At 38.5% G+C, this 21,901-nt stretch overlaps 6 protein-coding genes and 2 non-coding genes across 8 annotated transcripts in view; 3 read left to right on the top strand and 5 right to left on the bottom strand.

The window, feature by feature from the left end:
- The window catches only part of LOC129792881 (activating transcription factor 7-interacting protein 1), a 481,750-nt gene that overhangs the window by 316,765 nt on the left and 143,084 nt on the right, over nt 1–21,901 (bottom strand). The gene's annotated exons all lie outside the window — the stretch shown is intronic.
- LOC129794359 (5S ribosomal RNA) lies at nt 2,478–2,596 on the bottom strand. Its single transcript, XR_008751026.1, has one exon. It is a non-coding gene; the product is annotated as a 5S ribosomal RNA (ribosomal RNA).
- Nucleotides 2,994–3,112, top strand: LOC129794358 (5S ribosomal RNA). Its single transcript, XR_008751025.1, has one exon. It is a non-coding gene; the product is annotated as a 5S ribosomal RNA (ribosomal RNA).
- LOC129792931 (major facilitator superfamily domain-containing protein 1-like) lies at nt 4,902–7,358 on the bottom strand (the record flags this gene model as incomplete). Its single annotated transcript, XM_055832352.1, is given in 3 exon segments — nt 4,902–5,114; nt 5,203–6,208; nt 6,380–7,358. Coding segments are annotated over 3 exon segments (1,403 nt in total), but the record flags the coding sequence as incomplete, so codon positions are not given.
- On the top strand, nt 8,019–10,049 carry LOC129792930 (protein downstream neighbor of son homolog). Its single transcript, XM_055832351.1, has 4 exons — nt 8,019–8,312; nt 8,369–9,297; nt 9,360–9,725; nt 9,788–10,049. Exons 1-4 carry the CDS (start codon nt 8,131–8,133, stop codon nt 9,967–9,969), a joined length of 1,659 nt encoding a protein of 552 aa, XP_055688326.1. The 5' UTR covers nt 8,019–8,130; the 3' UTR covers nt 9,970–10,049.
- LOC129793000 (DNA-directed RNA polymerases I, II, and III subunit RPABC2) lies at nt 9,991–10,670 on the bottom strand. The gene is made up of 2 exons (XM_055832523.1): nt 10,534–10,670; nt 9,991–10,421 (listed from the first exon to the last, which is right to left on the bottom strand). The coding sequence occupies exons 1-2, from the start codon at nt 10,560–10,562 to the stop codon at nt 10,055–10,057; spliced, it is 396 nt and encodes a 131-aa protein (XP_055688498.1). The 5' UTR covers nt 10,563–10,670; the 3' UTR covers nt 9,991–10,054.
- LOC129792985 (28S ribosomal protein S34, mitochondrial) lies at nt 10,705–12,369 on the top strand. Its single transcript, XM_055832493.1, has 3 exons — nt 10,705–10,935; nt 10,995–11,394; nt 11,633–12,369. Exons 1-2 carry the CDS (start codon nt 10,741–10,743, stop codon nt 11,388–11,390), a joined length of 591 nt encoding a protein of 196 aa, XP_055688468.1. The 5' UTR covers nt 10,705–10,740; the 3' UTR covers nt 11,391–11,394; nt 11,633–12,369.
- Nucleotides 11,383–21,723, bottom strand: LOC129792884 (uncharacterized). Its single transcript, XM_055832282.1, has 7 exons — nt 21,662–21,723; nt 17,237–17,500; nt 16,055–16,640; nt 14,890–15,858; nt 13,420–14,304; nt 12,963–13,279; nt 11,383–12,229 (listed from the first exon to the last, which is right to left on the bottom strand). Exons 1-7 carry the CDS (start codon nt 21,709–21,711, stop codon nt 11,629–11,631), a joined length of 3,672 nt encoding a protein of 1,223 aa, XP_055688257.1. The 5' UTR covers nt 21,712–21,723; the 3' UTR covers nt 11,383–11,628.

Genomic DNA, 21,901 nt, shown 5'->3' with positions numbered 1-21,901 from the left:
AAATGAATACGACCATCTGAAACCGCCTGTTATAAGGAGCCTCTGTACCAAATTTTAACGCGATCGGTCAAACGGTGTAGATTTGTATAGAAAAGAAGGAACGACGATTACCAACAAACAGACCTTTCTTTATTATATAGAAGATACGGAGCTTTATTGCGCTTCGCGCAAATTTGGGAGGAAAATAAAGATCGGCCCATCGGTTTAGGAGGAGTTCAAGTGCCACAAACAAACCTTTCAGATTGTATATTAAGATTACTTTCAATAGTGCATCGTAGAAAAAAAAAATAATTTTTAAGAAATTATTCGTTTTCGTTTCGTTTTGTAAAGTACTAGCTAAGCCCCCAATCACGTGTGAGCAAATTGCACTTGAAGGTATAATATGGGAGCATACATATTATTAGTTATGGTCGCATAGATTTTTGAATATTTTATTCTAACTATCTTTCCAAAATAAGACAAGCAGAATATCTACCTGAATTGAGTTAATAATGAGGGTAGCATAATGACTTCTAAAATGGTCATTATTGTAAAACTCATTATAATCCTATTGAATGATAGACATAGGCTAAACTTAATCTCTAAAAGAATGTCTGTTTGTGGCAAATAAACTTCTACAAAACGACTGGGCCGATTCTACTGAAAAAACGTGCATTCGCTATTTAAAAAAGTGTTTTGTCTCTCGCAATGAATTTTTTATTTGACTGAAAATTCGGTTTTCTGTAGGAGGTACCTGAGAAATATAAAATGATTTTTTCTCTGTGACCCTTAAAAAATTCAAAATGGCGCTCGAAAGTCCTTAAATCGCGAAAACTACAAACAATTTAGTCAAACATAAAACTTCGTTTAGAAAACAATTTTTTCCGAAAAAAAAAACATTGGTAATTAAAAAAATCTTTAAAATCATTCATTCACTCCTTTTTTTTCAAAAAGAAAATTAGTTTTTATTAAAGGCGCTTCGCGCTTGAAGACACCTTAAAAAAATTTAAAAAAAATTCTTAAGGACATTAGTTTTTTATTAAAGGCGCTTCGCGCTTGAAGACACCTTAAAAAAAATTTAAAAAAAAAATCTTTAGGACATTGGTTTTATATTAAAGGCGCTTCGCGCTTGAAAACACATTAAAAAAAAGATTTAAAAAAAATTTCTTAAGGACATTAGTTTTTTATTAAAGGCGCTTCGCGCTTGAAGACACCTTTAAAAAAAAGATTTTTAAAAATAAAATAATTTCTTAAGGACATTAGTTTTTATTAAAGGCGCTTCGCGCTTGAAGACACCTTAAAAAAATTCTTAAGGACATTAGTTTTTTATTAAAGGCCCTTCGCGCTTGAAGACACCTTAAAAAAAATTTAAAAAAAAAAAGCTTTAGGACATTGGTTTTATATTAAAGGCGCTTCGCGCTTGAAAACACATTAAAAAAAAGATTAAAAAAAAAATTTCTTAAGGACATTAGTTTTTTATTAAAGGCGCTTCGCGCTTGAAGACACCTTAAAAAAAATTTAAAAAAAAAATCTTTAGGACATTGGTTTTATATTAAAGGCGCTTCGCGCTTGAAGACACCTTTAAAAAAAAGATTTTTAAAAATAAAATAATTTCTTAAGGACATTAGTTTTTATTAAAGGCGCTTCGCGCTTGAAGACACCTTAAAAAAATTCTTAAGGACATTAGTTTTTTATTAAAGGCCCTTCGCGCTTGAAGACACCTTAAAAAAAATTTAAAAAAAAAAAGCTTTAGGACATTGGTTTTATATTAAAGGCGCTTCGCGCTTGAAAACACATTAAAAAAAAAGATTAAAAAAAAAATTTCTTAAGGACATTAGTTTTTTATTAAAGGCGCTTCGCGCTTGAAAACACATTAAAAAAAAGATTAAAAAAAAAATTTCTTAAGGACATTAGTTTTTTATTAAAGGCGCTTCGCGCTTGAAGACACATTAAAAAAAAAGATTAAAAAAAATTTCTTAAGGACATTAGTTTTTTATTAAAGGCGCTTCGCGCTTGAAAACACATTAAAAAAAAGATTAAAAAAAAATTTCTTAAGGACATTAGTTTTTTATTAAAGGCGCTTCGCGCTTGAAGACACCTTTAAAAAAAGATTAAAAAAAAATAATTTCTTATGGACATTAGTTTCTTATTAAAGTCGCTTCGCGCTTGAGGATAATTTTATAAGAAAAGTTCTTAAAGTTATGCAAATTCACAAAAATAAGCGCAGCTCAATTGTGCATTTTTAAAACGAGTCGTCCATCCGCTTCGAATACCTAAAATGCTTCGAAGCTTCGAATATTTCAAAAAGCTTCGAAGCTTCGAATATCTAAAAATTACTCGAAGCTTCGAAGCTTATTCGATTATTCGAATAATCGAAGCATTTTAAAAACGAAGCAGTTCTTTTGCAGTGCTTCGATTTTTTCTCAACACTTCGAAGCATCGAAAAGTTCGATTTTTCGGAGCCCTAGAAAAAATCTTAAAGAAATGCAAAAATTGAATGCCAAGGGCACGCGGTGTTCCCAAGCGGTCCCCCATCCAAGTACTAACCGCGCCCGATGCTGCTTGACTTCGGTGATCGGACGAGAACCGGTATGTTCAGCATGGTATGGCCCTTGACGAGAGCATTATGCTTGGATGCGGGTAACATTCTAAGTTAGTTAGGAGATCTTTCTATTTTCTTGAATTGCAAGTCAAGAAAACACAAATCTTTAATTACATATTCAATAAAAATATTTATTCAGGCTTTTATAACATAATCTTTCAAGAAAAGTCTACATAATTCTCTTCGTGCTATGTATTTTCTAATTCTATATAATCTTAATAAATCCTAATTTTTTAAAGCAAATTTTCCCTGTGAGAGTTTCGAGCAACATCTTCAAATAGCATGAATGTTTAATGTTTCTCCCGTAATTTATGTTCTATACTAAATCTATTTCGTTACAATTGAACTCAGAAAATTGAGAATTGTTCTAGATTTCTTAGAATGTCTTCCGTCTTCAGAGCAAGAGGTTGTCGTCAAGGGCCATACCATGCTGAACATACCGGTTCTCGTCCGATCACCGAAGTCAAGCAGCATCGGGCGCGGTTAGTACTTGGATGGGGGACCGCTTGGGAACACCGCGTGCCCTTGGCATTCCTTTTTTTGCGCATTTTTCTTTAAAGAATGTTCTTTTAATGAGATTCCCAAAAAGGATTTCTAGGGTCCGAAAAGGATTTTCTGGCCAAACAGGTGCTCTTGACATAAATATAATTTCTAAAGATAGGCTTTGTGTCTGTTGAAGCAATTTTAATGTTTTTTTTTCGTCCCACACTGTTTCTTATCTTTGATAAGAATTTAATAAATTTTGCATATCGGGGTCATTGAGTTTTTGTAAACAATGTTGATGGGAAAACGCCCCGTGTTTTATTGAACGGGCAGTAATGAAAATCAATATCAAAAAAGGAGGATATTCAGGCATATTATGGGTATTTCCCTGATTGGAGGAAACAATTTTGATTTTATTTTATCTTGATTAGAAAATGTTTTTTTTTTTAATTCAGAAAAATCAAGCCTACAGAGCAATGTGGGCACTTCTCAATTCTCTCTTAAGAGAAAAATTGCAGAGATGAGACCCAAAATAAGAATTGCGTTAGATCACCGATCCCTCTCTTCTTTTGCTGATCATCGCCACGACAATGACTCCCTTTGATTCACCCCCTAAATTTTTTCAATAAATTGTAATAATTATATTTATAACATTGAAACGTGAATGAAATAAAGTCAGTTGAATCTAAACCTTTGAGCTATAAACATCTCAATTCATTAAAGTTAAATTGAAAAATTTAAATTTATTAAAAAAGATGTTTTTTCCCCTTAAAAATTTTGTGTATTAATTTGTTCTTAGAAAGAAAAAGTAAGTTTTTTGAGATCACAAGGCGTTCTGAGATTCCAAAAATTAAAAAAAAAATGTTTAGAGGTAATGTTTCATGGCGGAAAACTCAAAAAAGAAACATTAAAGCAAATGAAATATTTTAAATGTTTCAAAACTTTCGCTTTAGTGTTTCTTTTGTGAGTTTTTCGCCACGAAATTGAAAAGAATGTTTTATGGTTCTCACTGGGAAAGAACTAGGGATGGAAGACACATTTAAGGATGTTATCGCCATTATAAATCTACTAAAAGGGGGTCATAATGCGCTAAATCATCGACAATTCCAAAAATACCTGAGAGATCATAATGCTGCATTCAAGGATCTTCGCCTGTACACCGACGTTCGTTGGTTAAGCAAGGGCGAAGCGCTAAGATGCTTCTTTTTAGTTTGCGTAATGAAAGGAAAGTTTGATTGTGCAAACGGGAAGTAAAGATTTGTATGAATCGATAGATAGATTGACAGTAAGTTCGCCCCCCCCCCCTCTCCCTAATGCCACCGTTATAGTATGTAGCTCTTCTTTATTTTTCAAATCTTTTAATTATTATTATCTATTATATTAAGGTTATCAACAAAATTATAAAGAGGATCCAATTTAAAATATTTAAAGAGACAAAATGAGCGTTGATCCTTCATATTTTTCTGCATTTTATGTGTAATTGTTGGCTTTTTCTTACGTGATCTCAGTGGAAAATGGTAAGTTTTTCTTACCGATTTCTTATTCTTTTTTGATTTTTTAGAAAATAATCCGGGTTATAATTATTTCCTCAAACCAAGGCAACACCCATATATGCCTGAATAACCTCCTTTGTAAGATTCATCAATAAAATTCTTTTTTCTTCACTTTTTGAATGAAAAGTTCTTCAAAATCTGAACAAGAAGATTCTTCACAAGTACAACGACTTCCATTGAGAGTTCTTTGATAATTTTTACGATCATCACTGTACAAATTACTCTTTTGTGTTGCAATAAATTGTAAAAGTAAACTCAAGAAAGAAAGAATTGAGTGTACTTACAGATTGTCCGGATGATTCTCTCTCTGTGCTGGCGTTAAATTGAGAATTCCATTGCCATTGATGTCATACAGCCAGATAACAATGGTGGCAATGAGGGCAACACTGAGCCATCCCATGAAGAAAATCTCCAACATTAGGAAACCACCGTGATCCACCACCATGCCGGCCAGCATTGAAATCACCGCAAGACCGAGATTCTGAACAGATTGGCAGCTAAAATGGAAGAAAAAAAATGAGGGATTTACATTCAATTAAACTTAATTATTTTGTAAAAGAAAAAAAGAAATAGAATAAAACTTACATTCCATACGCTGTTCCCAATTGATATTCCGGCACAATGAGTGCCACAAGAGGCCAGAGACTGCTGGCCAGCATTGAATAAGCGAGTCCCATGACGATCATTCCAATGTAGGGATTTGCGAAGGTAAATGCCAGCATTCCATGGGCGAAAATTGTAACGATAATCGAGACAAATACCCACAGAACATTCTTCCCAGTTTTATCCACAACAAGCCCCATGAGGGGGCTTGCAATTGCTGAAATAATGTACACAATGGAATTCACGGTGTTGGCATCTTCGGGTGTGTAGTCATATTTGCGCATAAAAAAGACCTTCCCGAGGGCGATAAAGGGGAAAATTGCCACGTAGTACGCAACACAGATAACCGTGACCATCCAGAAGGTCACACGGAAGGTTTTTACATCAGACAATTGGGCAATTTCCCCGGTGGGATTGTCGTTGCGCTTGAGAATCCTCTGTGCACGTCGATCCATCCATCCCAGAGCCAGGGCGCATATCATTGACATGACGCACGTGAGGGAGGCCAAGAGGAGGACCACCCCCGCACACATGTGCCCCTTGTAGAATTGATTAACATACTTGTACACGGGTTCCATCACGAGGAAGTTCACCGTGCTGCCGAGACGTGCAAATGACAGCTGCAGCCCAAACACCATATTCAGCTCCTTCCCCTTGAACCACAGCACGGCGTAGTTGTTCTGTGCCACAGCCAGAGATTCCGCCCCAATGCCAAAGACAAAACGTCCCACAACCATGAGCCAGAAGAGATTGAGAACGGCACCCATGGCGAAGATAAGTTGACCCACAAGGAGGATAAACATGTAGATTATTGTCCCGAAGCGAATGCCAAAGACCCTGTCTAGGAGGAAGCCACCAATGAAGCAGAGAACAACATTTGGCCAGGAATAGATGGAGTACAGCATGACAAATTGACTTGTTGTCATTTCCAAGTCACTCTTGAAGTTATCCTGCAGTGCCCCGGGGTTGTCGTAGCAAAAGTAGGAGCCTACAGAGAGAAAGGGGGCAGATGTGAGTCTCTTATCTGGTGGTGTGCGTCATATTGAGATAGGTCCACACTATGTGGCGTGGAAGACAATGGCAAGCTAGCTGCTGCCTCGCCATGGGTGGGAGGAGAGGAAGGGTCAAAATGCAAATGTAATTGATGCGCAATACTCACCAAATCCGAGAAGACACATAAAGATGAGGGCAATGAATCTGTGACACGTGTGACTGGGATTGCAGCACGGTGAAGCTGCACATCCCGTCAGCTCCTCATCCAATTCGTTGTCCTCCCCGCCTTCTGGACGATCCACCTCCCCCAGAATTGGTACACGACTCTCATCTTCATCCGCTGAATGCATTTTCCTGCTTCTTTACCCTTCTTCCGCTTCCACTGAACTGGACTTTCTTTGTTTATCCTCTCACAATCTGTGCCGTCTGTTGCACAGAAGAAAAAATTTGGAGCACCAGAATTTGCACACAAAGCAAAATGTCAAATGAAAATTTCTTGTTTTTCCGAGGAAATTCCACAGAAACTCAACTTTTTGCAGGATCTCAGCGCACTTTCACTTGTTTTTGTGGATCTCACTCAATTTTTTGGGAATAATAAAAGAAAGTATTCGCTGAAATTTGGTACAGAGACTCTTGATACCAGGCGGATTTTACCAACGACATTCATTTCCCCCCTAGAGCCCCCCTTCGTAGCGCCACCATATAAAATTCATGCTTTTTTGACTACTTTTTGAAATTGGCGCGGTAAAAATTTAGTTCCAAAAGCCACCACTACTATTTTTTGGTACATTTTGTATAAGAGAAAACGAGACAGTGCACGTCACTGATACTGTCTCCCTCCCACATTCAGTTTTTCGCAGTTTTCTCGCGTTTTCCGCCGAATTTCCCAGCAAAATTGGGTTTTTCTTGCTTAGACGGCGACGCCGCGTCGTTTGGTACCCCTGGTTCAAAACTCTCAAAATCCGCGCCAGAAAAAGTCGTGCAAATTCCCCAAAAAAATCCGGCGAGTTGCGCCACCAAATTTTTACTGAACGTACTTTGGGCCCCCCTGAGCTACCCGCCAACTTTTGGCGCCCCAAAAATGAGTTTTTCCCGGAAAAATTAATTTTTTAATATTTTTCCGCACAACTACAAACAAACGTCACGCACACAACTTCAGCGCACTCCCCCCACCAGAAAATGCCAGAGTGAGAGGAAAGTATTTTTCTCATGCCATCTCGTACACCCCATAAAAATGTCTTGCATTTTTGACAACGTTTTGAATTTGGCGCCCTAAATGTAGTTCCAAAAGTCTCCACTGGCACTGCTGGTACTGTTTTGAAGAGGAAATGAGACAGATGCATTTCACCGTTATCTGTCTCCCTCACACATTTAGTTTTTCGCAATTTTCTCGCATTTTCCGCCGAATTTTCATGGAAAATTGAGTTTTTCTTTCTTAGACGGCGACGCCGCGTCGATTGGCATCAAAAATTCAGAAAGTTTGCGTGTAATATCCCCAACCGTCAAAATTTTCAAATTTGTAACACAACCGTCAAAATTTCCGCGGACCCCAATTTCCGCACAAAGCGAATCCACGGGGGCTTCGGAGCACCCGAAAGTGCCCCAAAAGCTCCAAAAATGCGTTTTATGCCCAAAAATTAGCAGAAAAACAAGATAAATCGCATTTTTGGAAAATGAAAAAAAAAAGTTCGTTAAAGTTCAAATGGTATCTTCTTCTTCATTTAATTATTGCTGACAATATTTTACATATTTTAGTACGCTGAGTAGCAGAGAAATAGTAGTACTAAAAAATTTAAAGGTCCTCCGTTGCTTAAAGTCCGGCTGGGTTATTGAATACACAAAGTTTCCGTAGTTTTTTTTAGTGAACTTTTCCGGGGATTTTCTAACAAAATCAAGACATTTCCCATCGCACTAGCAATGTCAAACGCTGCACCTGTTGATGTGCAATGGAAGCATCCGGATGAATTGATGAAAATCCTCCGTTTGAAGCAGAAACAGAAAGCTCTGCAAGCACGCCTCAAGAAGCAAGAAGTTGACCAGCAGCAAATTCAATCACAGGATTTGCGTGCCCAGGACAAGAGGAAGAATCCCTTTGTTGTGTAAGTTTCTTGTAAAATTCTTTGGCAAAACAATTCTAAAAATATTCTCTTTTCAGATCCACTCAAAATCTCGCTAAAAAGTCAAAGAATGAAGTTCTCGGGACGGATGATACATTGTTCCAGCTCCTACAGAATTCCACCACCACATCCCGTGCTCCGGATGTAAATTTAGAGGCACCAATTGAGAGGAATCATCCTCTGGCCAATGTCTTCCTCAGGTGTGAGCAGGATGTGGAGGAGACGCAGGAGAAATTCTACAATTTCCTCCCAATTGATTGGAGTATAAAGTCCCGATTGCGTCTCCTCACGCCCCAACCAATTGTGGCGGGGAATCTCAAGACGAGCCAGGAAGCCAGTGGTCTGACGTCATTTATTCGTGGTATTGACCCATCAACCACATCAACGGGATTAGATATCTCTCCTGGAGCTCTATTTCATCAATCTACGCTCTATTGGCAACATCCGCACTTGCCATGGCTCACCCTGTACCCCCGGACAGCACGCCAGGAAGCTACATGCCATCCCCTTGGGAGTGCGGAGATTGACGCCCTTTCCCGACAGTGGACTGAAAGCTTCCGATCACTTTTTCAACTTCTACGAGCTCGACAATGCCCGTACTTTTACGTTTGTGCCAATTCCTTCACAGTACTCTTTCGAGCTGCTGGAATTGGGGGTTGTCCGGAGATTCATGCTATTCTGGCTCCTTCTTCGCGTGGCATGAGGGCTGCCCTGCGTCAGGAGGACATTGAATTCCGACAACCACTGAAGAGTAAAGCCAATGAGACGCCGGAAAAGGCAGCCAATGCCGAGACTTCGGTCACTGAAGGATTTGACGAGTCCTGCCAGGCGATTAAGGAGGAGGAGGAAGCCTCTGATGATGATATGGAAGAGGAGGAATGGCTTGAAAGTTTAGGCGTTGATGCCAGTGAGATAAAGAAGATAAGTTTGCGTAGCGCTCAGCGGCAGCAGAAAAAGGAGTGCGAGAGTAAGTGTTGAGAGAATCTCTGGCTGGGATCTTCTAACTAAATTCCTTCTTCTTCCTTTCAGGTGATTTTGGGGATCATTCGGCGCTTTTCATTGAGGGAGCTGAGTGTGCAGCTCTCTTCAATTACCTGCTAAATTCGAAGAGTATCGTGACAAATGTGGGACGTTTAGCGGGAATCCCGCCAACACTCTTCTCTCCAGTTGCCTTTCTCTGGGCTACTTTGAGGAATTTGCAGGTACGCACCAGTAAGGTCCGCTTGGAGGAAACAAACTATCACAGCGTGGAACTGAAGGGGGTCCTCCTGCCACATGTTCTTCCCTACCTCAGCAACTTCCTCCACAATGCAACCACCGACAATTTTAGCGCCACAATGGGCAACAACCTCAACACATTGGCCTTTACCAAAGTCTCTCAAGCCCTTATAGATGGTAAGAAAGGACTCAGGAGAGCCTTAGGAGATGTTCCTTCTAATTGAAATTCCTTCCAACAGATATTCTCGAGGATAAGGACAAAAAGCAACTTTCTGATCAAGTTTTTGGCAGGGAGAATCTCTCAGACAGTGGCCTCTCTGCCAGCATACTCGAGGCCATGTGCCGTGTTGACAGAGATGCCGTTAAAGCCATGGAAAGGATGAGTTTCAATCGAGAGAGCTCCTCTTTTACCATTTCCTGACTTTCAATAAAACACTTCATCCTCTGACTCAATTGTAATTTAATAGAAAATTCATTAAAAGCAAAAGGAAAGTACCTTGAGATCTCTACGTGTCCGTTATTACTAACTCATCAATACTCCAGTCCTCGTAGGAGTGATCCGGAAGGTAGCGTCGGATGATGATGGGAATTTTGCGCTGCTTCAGTTCCTTCATGGCAATCTGCAGGGGATCCGTTTCACCTTCCCATTGCACCATTATGGGGGCACACATGGCAATCTGAAGGGCTCTCGTTCCCAGGACACGTGCTCTCTCGTACTTTGTCATGTATCTTGTGGTGATGCGTTTGGATTTCGCTACACCGCCTCCAGCTTGTCCGGGCGTGAGAATTTCAATATTATCCACTTCCTCATCCTGATTCAGATCATCAATGTTATCCTCGTCATCGACATCATCGAAATCATCCCCACCGACGCTAAAAATTGCAAAAGAATTGTTATTTCATTCAATGTTTTCATCGGATTTCAGAAGCAAAACAATAAATTGAGGTTATGTTTTAGAGATTTCTCTTTTTTCTGCAAACTTACTCGTCATTTCCGTATTCCTCCTCATCCATTGTTTAATAGGTGATTTTACAATAAATTCAAGATACAATTAAAGCTATTTTATTTAATATTTCCAGAGATTTAGCGAAAATTGCACAACGCACTTTTCTTGTTTTGATGAATTTTAACACTTTTTAGTTGAGTACTAAAAACCCAGCTGGACCACAATCCAATTATTTTGTGAAAAAAATGTCAACAGCCGCACCAAAAATCATAAAATATTTCGGCAGGACCACGGATTTCCGTGGAAAACCCCTCTGGGAGATTCTTGGGCATCTCAAGAACTTCGGAGTGGGTAGAATTGTGACAAGGAGTGCATTTGAACGGTATCCGGAACCATGTTACTATCGGATTTTGCAAGTGGAAGCACTTCCAAATAGTGAGGTTAGGTTTTGATGTTATTTTCACGTCCGGAAAGATTCACAATAAGGATTGTTTTTCAGGATCCCTTGGAAGCAAGGAAGGTCAAGGTGATGGTGGAGAAAGTTCACAGAGGAATAAAGAATCCAGTCCCTGTTCAGATTCTCGGAACATCCTACAAAGCTGATTACCGACTAATTCCGAAGCATGAGGAAGCGGAATACTGCCGGGAAGTAGCTCAGAGAGCTGAGAAAATCTTCCCGAGGTTCATTGATGTGCCGCCTCTGCTGAGGGAGTACCTGAAGGATGAAACGGGCCAGGAGAATCCTCAAATGCCACTGGTGCTAAACAAATGGGGTCGCCATAAAACCTACAGGCTGGCTGAGGAGGGAGAACAACCAAATGTCCACGTATCCATGGGCTTGGGGACACCAGTAAATCCCAAACTCTACCCCGCAAAAGAGCGCGCCATTGAGTAAATAGGTAATTTATTTGAATATCTTTACCTTACAATATAAAATGCAATTGAGCATTACACGTCTATCTCTGGTATCGCGTGACCAGGACTCCTGATCACGGAGAGCCAAAGAGTTATGAAAGGGTCGTTAGTTTTGTCTTCTGTGTCCACGAAGACATCCACTGGATTAGTAGTGAATAAATAATTGTGAGAAACTAAGCCTACTGAAGTCTTGGAGATTTCTCGTTTTGGGTTCTTCTTTAGAATCTCCTGGCGACTTGATTGATCCAGTCTAGGTAGTAGGACACCTTAACATACACACCGGGTACATTGACTTGTCCACACCCAATGCCCCACGATACAATTCCAGCAAGTTGCCAAACGCCATTCTTCTCGCACACCAGAGGTCCTCCTCCGTCTCCCTTGCACGCGTCCTTGCCCTCCTCTCCACCGGCACAGAGGAATCCCGGATGCAGGCGGTAGTTGTAGCCAAGACGAGTATTCCGCAGCTGTTGCTGACACTGTAGCTCATTGATCACAGGTACATCGACTTCCTTGAGGATGTTCTGATACTTCCCAAACTCCCCAAAGGCATCCTTTCCCCAGCCAGTGGTCCAGCAACGTGCCCCTGTAAAGTCGGAGAATCTATCCGGTAGGCAAGCTGGGGAGATGTGAGGTGATTGCGCAAAGTCAACTGGATGGTTCATTCGCAACATGGCAATGTCGTTGTCCAGGGTACCAGCGTAGTACTCAGGATGCACCTGGACAGCAATGATGTCCCGCTCAATGTAAGGGTAGAATTCTACGTCGTGGTTAACGTCCCATTCCCCAAGGCGAACGCGGAGGTCAAAGCCGTTGTACCTTTAAATTTGGAGAGAAGAACTCATAAATCGTATTTGAACATTTTATTCCCACAATTGATCAATATTTGACCAAACATTGGGTACAAAATTTTATCAATTTTGTAGATAAACAGATTTGGGAATAAAATAATTGTTTGATTAAGATATTTTTTTTTAAATATGATCAACTTTAAAAATTTTAGAGAATGGAAAATAAAACGTTTGATCAATTCTTGAGTTAAAATTGAACATCAATTGACTGAATTCTATGAAAAACGATCTCATTGATAATCCATGTCTTACTCAAACGTTTGATTTGAATAAATCTTTAACAAAATATGAAGAAATGATTGATTAATTTGCTTCTGATTGAATAAATTTGTGACTACAACTGGAGACAATATTTGCTCAATTTTGTTTAAACTTAATTGAATAAATAATTAAGACTAAATTGCTATTTTTTTTAAATTAATCCTAAACTGTCTCCTCTTTTAATGAAATTGATCAAAATTTGATCAAATATTGAGCTCAATATACAGTCAATCTACGTCCGCAAAGAGGGGCAATATTTGATCAATTATTTTGACAAAATATTGATCAAATGAAGCTGACCACAGATCAAAAGATGGAATTAAATATTTTTATCTTTTCCTCAAACATTCATCAAATTAATTGGATCAATTTTGATTGAGTAATATTTCACCAAAGTTTGTGCAAATTGAATCAAGATGAGGTAAAGATGATTTACTTACGTTTTAACACAATGAGCTGCCGTTAGGATATGTTGATGATCAATGAGGGTTCCTCCACACACATAGACCGATTCCTTTGGGTCCTTCTTGAGGATCGCCACCTGCCATGGATATTCCCCAAATTCACTGTCTCCATCCACATAAACGGGATTCTTAATGCGCCCATTGACACCTTGAGCATTTCTCGCACCACACTGCCCCAGGGGTCCCCTTATGGGAACCTGCTGTCTCGCAGGTCTTCGGCAGCAAACACTCCTTGGTCCGCACTGCTGTTGCAGCAATTGCTGCTGCACTGGTGGTCGGTAGAAGGCTTGTCTCTGCAAAAAAATCATTTTTTAAAATTAATTTTACTCCTGGTTTTGAACAAAGAATAAAAAGTTCTTTCAGATTAAATTTTTTTTGTGGAAAAATCTTTGCAATTCTTTAGGATTTTAGGGAGGCTACACCCGTTGACTACCTTTTCGGTATTGAGAGATCTCTCTTTGGGAATTTCTTTATCCTCAACTTCTTCAACAGAACGTTTTCTACGATTAGTTGGGAAGGTAACAGACTTTGATCCTCTAGCATCTCCTGGTGCTTGAGCTGGGATTGGGTGTGTTGGGGTTTGGTAGTTGTACTCATTGGCATATCCAGCCTGACGGTAGTCTCGTGTATCGGGATTTTGGTAGTGTTGGAAATTATTCTGATTCTGCGGATAGACATTTTGGTAGTTGTACTGAGCTAGCTTGTATTGCTGCTGCTGCTGCTGGGCACTTCCATTTGCACTACGCCCATCGAAGAGGAAGGGGTTGTAGTCAAGATCAGGGCCGGAATCGCGGAAGTAACTTGGTCCGGAGGAGAAACCGTATCCACCACCAGAGGGGCCATAGTACGAGGGCCCTGATGGATGGAAGTTTGGTGGTGGGGAATCGTAGTAGGGTCCAGTAGGGTGATGGTGGTGGTGTGGGTGGTAGATTTCCGGAGGGGAGGGGTAGTGCTGGTGATGATGGTAGTGCTGAGAGTGAATTGCCTGCTTGATACCGTGCTTCTTGTTGTGGAAGAAATTTCCCACCTTGTGCAGGATATTCTCATTGGGGGTCACGTGGACATTAACGAGGGGCTTGAGAACCTTCTCGCCGTACTCATCCTTGGTGACTTGGAAGGATACGAGTGGGTTGACGTTGACAAGGCCCAAATTGAGGCCGTTGGGACTGATGGAGCCAAAGTATGGATTGGGTGCTGGGTAGGGTCCATAGGGGTTCAGTGGGTAACCATGGGTTGGATAGGGCAAGCCGAAGGAGACCCCAAATGTAGGTTCCACCTTCTTCTTCAGCCCATTGGCACCGTTGAAACCCAAAAGACGCTAAAACAATACAATGCTTCTGTATTAAAAACTGCCAGAAAACTCAAAGAATCTTTTTAAAAAAAAAATGCTTCTCCTTATCAGTGTGAGATGTGATGCTTTCATGAGTTGGTCAGTCCAATCAGTATTCCTTATTTTTAAATTTTGCTCTCTTGGTATTGTTTTAGTGTGCTTTTGGGTTCAGTTCAGTCAATCACTTTTAGGAGCTGCCTTTAAGCATCCTCGTCTCCAATTTTAATGTCTTTGCGTGTTTTAATTATTCTTATTTCCTTACTTTGCATTAAAGAGCGTCAGTTATGCGAGTCAAGTCTGTAAATTTATGTTCTGTAACGATTTCCTTTAGGTCAGATTATTATGAAGGGGCAATATTACTCGTCAGGATTTAAACTGATCGATCTTTTTTAAAGATTTTGGTGCAGTTTTGCATTCCAGCGACGTTTTGATTCTTTCCCCTCAAAGCAAAACATCGTTTGAATGCAAAGGGAAGTGTGGGTGGATAGTGTAAATGAAGCAGGATGAGGATTGATTAAACAAAATTAAGATTTTTTAAAGATTAAATAAAAAATTAAAAAAATAAATTATTACCGGTTCAATGTTGGCCTTATCTTCTCCACTAGCTTTCTTATCTGAAACATCACGTTTGCTGATCTTCTTGGATTCTTCTGGTTTGGATTCTTTGTCCTCTACTTTCTCCTCTTCTTTGGTTTCTTTGTCATTGTCCTCAGGGTTATCTGCTTTCTTGGGCACCCTCACAACGGTCATAGTTCCATTTCCGTCTGTTACAACTGCTTCATCGGAAAGAGCTTCGATGTCTGAAGCGAGATTTCTGGGATCAACTGGTAGAATCAAATCATCCTTTCGGCCAATTACTTCGTTAGCAGGGCACTGATCAAATGGCACGCAGATGCAGTCAAAATTCTCCTGACGAGCTGTATTGTAGCCCTGGTACTGTGCTGCTTGAGACAAATACTGCTGGGATTGTGCGTAGTTTCCTTGGAGGCCGTTGGTGTAGCCGCTATTTAATCCGCTGCTAAATCCACTATTAAAGCCGCTATTCAGGCCACTGCTTAACCCGCTGTTTAGCCCACTATTAAGTCCACTGTTAAACCCACTGTTTAGCCCACTGTTGACTCCTCCGCTGAAACCTCCATTGAGTGATTGAAAATTTGAAGATTGACTCCCAAATCCTGCAGATGACCCATAAACTGAGTTTGAGGATGATCCGAATGTTGCAGGTCCTTGATTCTTGATATTCTCACTAACTGGACGAATGTCGTTGTAGGATGAGCCAAAACTTCCACTAACAGGTGTGAATCCACTTGAAGCTGAAGCCGTGAGATGAGATGACTGAGAGAATTCATTGCCGACAATAGCATTGCTTCCGCCTACCGGAACTGGCACAGGTACTGCAATCTTCTCACCGATACCACCATCAGCGTGGTGATAGTGATGGTGAACGTGCTGCTGAACATTGGATGAAGCAGCAGTGTGGGTGGATGCTCCACTTGGATTCACAACAATTGAAGGCTTGTCCTTGCCAAATGGTGATCCATCCTGAAATAGAAAATATGGTTTATTTTGAATGTTGCAGCTCCATTATTTTATTTAAAAATCCTCAAGTTCAGATTCATTTGGTCAAGGATTTTCTTTGAACATTTTTTTTTGTAAATATAAAGGTCAGTAAAAGATGGGATCAGTGGGTGGATCAAATTAATTTTCAAAAGAGATTTTACCCTCGATTCTAACGCACCTGAATATGTTCGTAGTGGACCTTCTCTCCGTGTTGGTAGCTGAATTTATTTCCATAAACTGGACTCTCAAATTCATAGGGATTGGCAGATTCTCCATCATAGATTGGACCCGGAGGTTTGGGTGAATAGATTATTTGGGAATCCCCAGCACTAATGGGTGGGCTAGAGTAGATAGGCCCCGGACCGGAAACATAGGGTCCATTGAAGGGTTTTCCGGGTGGTCCGTAGCCTGGAGGTTTACCGGATGGGGCATAGCCAACTTTTCTCGGTGGTGGCATGGGTTTTGGTGGTCCATAGGGGCCACCGTGAGGTCCTCCAGGTGATGGGCGATACGATCCAGGTGGTCCTGGTCGCTGCTTGTACGGCACAGATGGTTGTGGACGTCCCACAGGTCGAATGGCAACGGGTTGTGCGTAGATTAGATCTTCAGGGTGCAAATAGGGTCTCTTCCCTTCAATGTCTTCAAAATCACACTGCATCAGACCCAGGCTACAAAGCTTGTCCTTGATGATGTTCCTAGCTTCTACGTCATCACCATTCTGGAGTGCTTCCTTCACACTGGGATCGCTATATACCTCGTCGTAGCTGTAATAAGTAATATTCCGTGAAGAATTAGCTTAAATATTTTATGATTTTTTAGTTTTCTTTTTTAACGTTTTAGTGATTCAATAAAATCAAGTAATTTCTTATTAAACGAAAGTTTTTCTTTTTATTAAAAAAAAAGACTTGAAAATGAATAAATTGCTTCATCTCCCTTAACACTTCAATTTCGATTCTTTAAATTATATTAAAAAAAATAAATTCTATGATTTTCTTTTAAATTCGTTTGTTATTTATTAAAGCATTTTCAGATCTTCTCTTTTAAGATTTAGGATCGAATTTTGTCAAAAATCTTTTACTTCTAACTAGAAAAATGTTGTAAAATCTTTTTTGAATCTCTTTTTATTTTCCAAAATTCTTTAAAAACTATTTTGAAATATTTTTTGTAAAGTAATTTAATTAAAATTACAACCGTTTTTAAATTTGACAAAAAAAGTTTTCAAAGATTTCTGCACAAAAAATTAGTTTTAAAGAAAAGATTTGGATAAAATCAACCTCTTTCTCTAATGATTTAATGGCATCTTTAAGAGATTTTTAACAGAATCGCCTTCTTTAAAATTAAAATTAAAATTATTCCTTACCCATCAAGATTCCTTCCTTGCCGTGTTGATGTGAGAATTGAATCCACAATCTCATCCACGAGGGTATCATTCTCAACGGTGGATGATCTCTTAATTGGCGTCTTCTCCTCACCAAGGAGCAACGTAACACTGTCCGATTCCTTTTTGTCATCCTTGGTTGAATCACCACCCCAAGACCAAGTTCCCTCGCCAGCTTGTATCAGTGGTGCCAGGGTAAGGCACCCAAGTATTGCGATGCAGAGGAGTTTCCTCATTTCTTTCACACTGCAATTGAAATGTTGAAATTTTTCTTTTTTAGTAAATTTTAATGGTACAAAATAACCTTTTAAGAGCTCGCACAGGCGCACCAGTCTGTCGTTCGTTGGGGGCAAAAGTGAAATTTTCACGAGACTTTTTTGCATATTATTTCCTCCTCTGTGGGTGGGAAATGTGTAAAACTTCTTCTTCATATTTGTTTACAACAAGCTCTCAAAAGAAAAAATGCAAACAAGTCGCAAAAGAATTGGTCGGTGAGAGCCACAACGCCATGGTGTGAATATTTTATTGAAAAAAAAATTTAGCATTCGTATTTGGTGTGCTTGCAATCATGTAAGTGCAAATTTCTTATGAGGTGTGTGCCCATCGTGATTTCGATAGGTGCACCACAGGCCGACTTCATTGCGAACCTGTTTTGTAAAGCGATGATCTAAGAGATGATCATTTTTGGTTCACTTTTACTTTCTTCCACACCAACCGAGGTGGTCACCTTCAAACTTTCTTCATGGCGCTTCCAAAAATTGAGTCATCGATTTTTGTTGGTCATTGTTTTCGCGAAATTTATTCGTAGAAAACTAATCTTTTCAACTTTTTGAGTAAAATATCAATTTAGCGATTTTATGGAATGATTTTTCATAGTTTCTTTTGAAACTGGGCTTGAAGTAATTTTGTCAAAAGCTCCCAAAGCTTCAGAGAGCTATTCCAAAAATAATTTTGATTCTAACGTATTTTCAATTTCTAATGATTTCAAGAAATCAAGATCTTAAAATCGTTTTTGAATTTGTCTTAAGCCATGGTTTTCTCCTCTTTACTACCTTCCGTTCTAACATTAATTTATCAAAATATGAAAGATTTTTTTTAATGATAGACGGTTAAAAAAAATCGTTTAATTAATAGGACAGAATAATATTAATCTAAAGCATTGCGTAAAGTTCTCAATTAAAATTATCGATGATATTGTTTTTTTTTTTCATAAAATAAATAATTTTTTTTTAGTTTTTTCTAAAAAAATGTTTTGACCTCGATTTTCCAAGGTTTTAAAATTTTCGCAGTTTGACTACAAACTTGCGTAGAAAAGTCAATTTTTATGATTCTTTTTAATAAATTTTGTTTTCCAAATTTTGCATAAAAATATTAAATCTTTTGTTTTAACTAAATCCGTTTAATATTCTTAAAATAAAATCTTTTTTATTCGCCAAAGTTTACAAGGTGAAAGATAAAGGAATTATGAATTCAAATGAATAAAAATATTAGAGGAGAATGATCTGAATTGAACATTTGTCTTCAATTTCACGTTATTCTTAAGGAAATAAATTAAATGATAAAAAATTAAAACATTGAAAAACCTTTTTTTTTGCAATAAAACTTAAAGTTTTTTTTTTTAAATAAATTAACTTTTCTGCCCAATTTGCATATTTTTGGCAAAATTTTGAATGTTTTTTGAGCTTTTTTAGTCACAAAATCCACAAAAAAAAACTTTTCACTTTCTTTCATTTCACTTTCATTGCTTTTTATACCAAAAGGCCAACCTTTTTCTTCTTTTTTTTCTCATGTGCAATGTTGCGACACTGACATCACCAAAATACAAGAAGTCTACTACATAAATCATCTGCATCAAGTTTATAAAGGAAAATAATTAACACAAAAAAAGAAGAGAAGAAAAAAAGAAAAGAAATGATCTTGGACAATGTCATTTCCTTTCACTTGCGCGGTGAAGCGTTAAAGAGACATTTTCCGTTGCACATTTGGATCTTCTTCGCGCGCGCACAGTTAAAATGAGATCATACCGGAATAATGGGAGAGAAAGTCTCGCGATGTGATCAGTAGTCCAGAAAGGAAAATTTGAATAAATCTTTCTAGGTGATCCTCACCTTTTGTAATCCAGAATATGCTTCTAAATGCTGAGAAGGGGGCACGAATTTTCACTTTTCACCACACACGAAACAAAGGAAAAAACCGTTAAAATCCACAATTTGGTCTTCACACGCGAAATCACGAAAAAATGATAATCCTCTTGGTGAGCTTCTCATGAGAAGCTGCGAGACAACTAAAGCGAAATTTCACTTGCCGGCTGAATTTATAGAGAATCCCACCAAAAACTTTTTCTCCTCCGGTGTCTCACACAGTCATCTGTGGACGAATCAAAAAACACTTTCCCTTCTTCCGCGACGTACTTACTGCTGCTGAAGACTTCTTTTGATCGCGGCGCTAAGACACATTCTACGATCACATCATCGACCGAAATGCTATTTTATACCAAAATGTGTCTGATAATTATGCGGCGAGTACGGTATGAATCCCTCCCCCAAAAGCTTAAATTTTTCCCGCGCTAGTTCACCTCCTCCCCATGAATTTCTAGTATTATTTGTCTAGGACAGCGGAGGGTTTTCCCGGATCTCATGCACGCCAGAGTGGGCAAAGTGTTATGTAAAACGCAATCAAAAGGCGTTGAACTGCGCGGGGCGAAATATGAAAGACGGTGTGATTTTAAATCCTAAGAAACGTGCACAAGCAGCACTTGGGATACCCCACAATTGCACAATTTGTACGCATTCATTCATGGTTTTCGCAGTATGGCTTGCAGGCCAAGGTTGAGAGCAAATAATCTTACTCAGAGATTTTATTTTATTCAAAAAAAAAATCGTCAACTGAATTCAAAATTTAAACCAACACCATGATTTTATTTTCAAGAAGCTTTGCTCATCTTTGATCTCTTTGGCATTTCAGCTTCTTACACACGCATAACGCATATTATGATCATTTTATCTCTTTCATCTAAGAATTCACTTCTTTTTTTTTACAACCCAACAGTGCAATGCACTCTTTCGATTTTGGTCCAAATGGAATCCATTAAAATTTTAATGATGGTTTGATGTCTCGTGCAACGCACACACTCTGCAAGAATGGAACTATTCGTGACTTTCAATTGTCCGCTTATGTAAGATTATTAGGCATGTTTTGAGTGTTGGAAACTGCGTGAAGAAATGAGATTGATGTTGTTGTGAAAAAAAGGGATTCCCGAAGGTTTTTTTTTTGTAATGGCAATGTTTTAATACATAATTTTGTTCATTTGTCTGCATTTCCATTCGTTGCACCGAACGAAAGTAAAATTCTCCACAAAGCAGAGCTGCAATGGGCGATCTTGAGTTCTTTTTTTAATCTGAATTTTTTCGTGATTTTATTGACGAATATAATATGGAAGATCCGGAAGATCATAGAATATTCAGCAATACAAAAAAAATCTACGATCCTCAACGATTTTTTAAAAATATTTTTATCTCCAAAAGAAGTAAATTGAAAGAAATTGTAGTTTGTGTGATTTCCATAAAATATTAACCAAATTGGCTTTTAGTTTAGACCAATACTGCAAAACGGTCCGTAGAGCTTCTAGAGACTTTTAATTGGAGTAAAATTAGTTCAAAATCGAAGAAATAAAACCAGAAATATGATCGAATTTTTATTTCCAAACATGATAGCCATATTGGTTAAATAGCTTGATCGATTTTCAAGTGTTAGTTATCATTAACACTAACGTCATTCTTTACATTTCTAAACAATTAATTGTCATTTTTACTCAGAAGATTCCACTAAAAAAATGGGGAGTCTGTGGCCTTTTTGGTGATTTCTTATTCTCTCTTGTAACCGTGTTCTAATGATCTTCGAATAAAGAATTTTTTTATACATCATAGTGACTTAACTGCTTTTTACAGATTTTCTCAGGAATTTTCCTCCTAACCCTCCTAAGTTTGACCCCTTAAATATTTGAACGACTAACGACTAGGTATCCACTAATTATTATTTTCTCATAATGTAGCACCTATTCAATATATTGTATAAATCATTTATAAGCATTTACATGCATTGCACACTCACCTCACATTATTTTTTTGTTATGTATTAAATGCATCCAACAAAAACTCCGTGACCCAGATTATTTGGGATTTTCCGAAGGAAAAGAGCTTTTTCTATGTTGTGTTGATTGTATTGCATGCAGAATTAATATTTTTTAATATAAATCTGCACAGTTGCAATTTATTGCAATCTAAAACCTATCCTACCTAACATTTTAAAACTTCCTGTGTATTTTCCCACAAATTGTGCAAAGGAGTAAAATAAATGCGCCAATACCTTTGGAGACGCCTCAGTTTCACTTTCATTTTCAACACTTACCACGACGGAGGTGAATTTGCAGCCGATGATTGCCTCTTTGTGAGTCGCATAAAAAACGAAGAAAAATTATGCAAGCATATCTCATTTATTTGTGGACACAATGGGCAAAAAAAAGTAACACGTTTTGTTGATATTTGGATCCGTGTAAATTGTTGTTTTTTCTTGTATCATTTGCACTTCTTCTCTTTTCTCAGCCACAATGAGTCATTCACTTTAATGTGGATGTAATCTTACAAATGA

The sequence above is a fragment of the Lutzomyia longipalpis genome, chromosome 3, assembly GCF_024334085.1.
Source record: "Lutzomyia longipalpis isolate SR_M1_2022 chromosome 3, ASM2433408v1".
NCBI classification, from domain to species: Eukaryota; Metazoa; Arthropoda; class Insecta; order Diptera; family Psychodidae; genus Lutzomyia; species Lutzomyia longipalpis.
The sequence above is the reverse complement of the archived record's forward strand: the minus strand, read 5'-3'. Positions and strand labels throughout refer to the sequence as shown.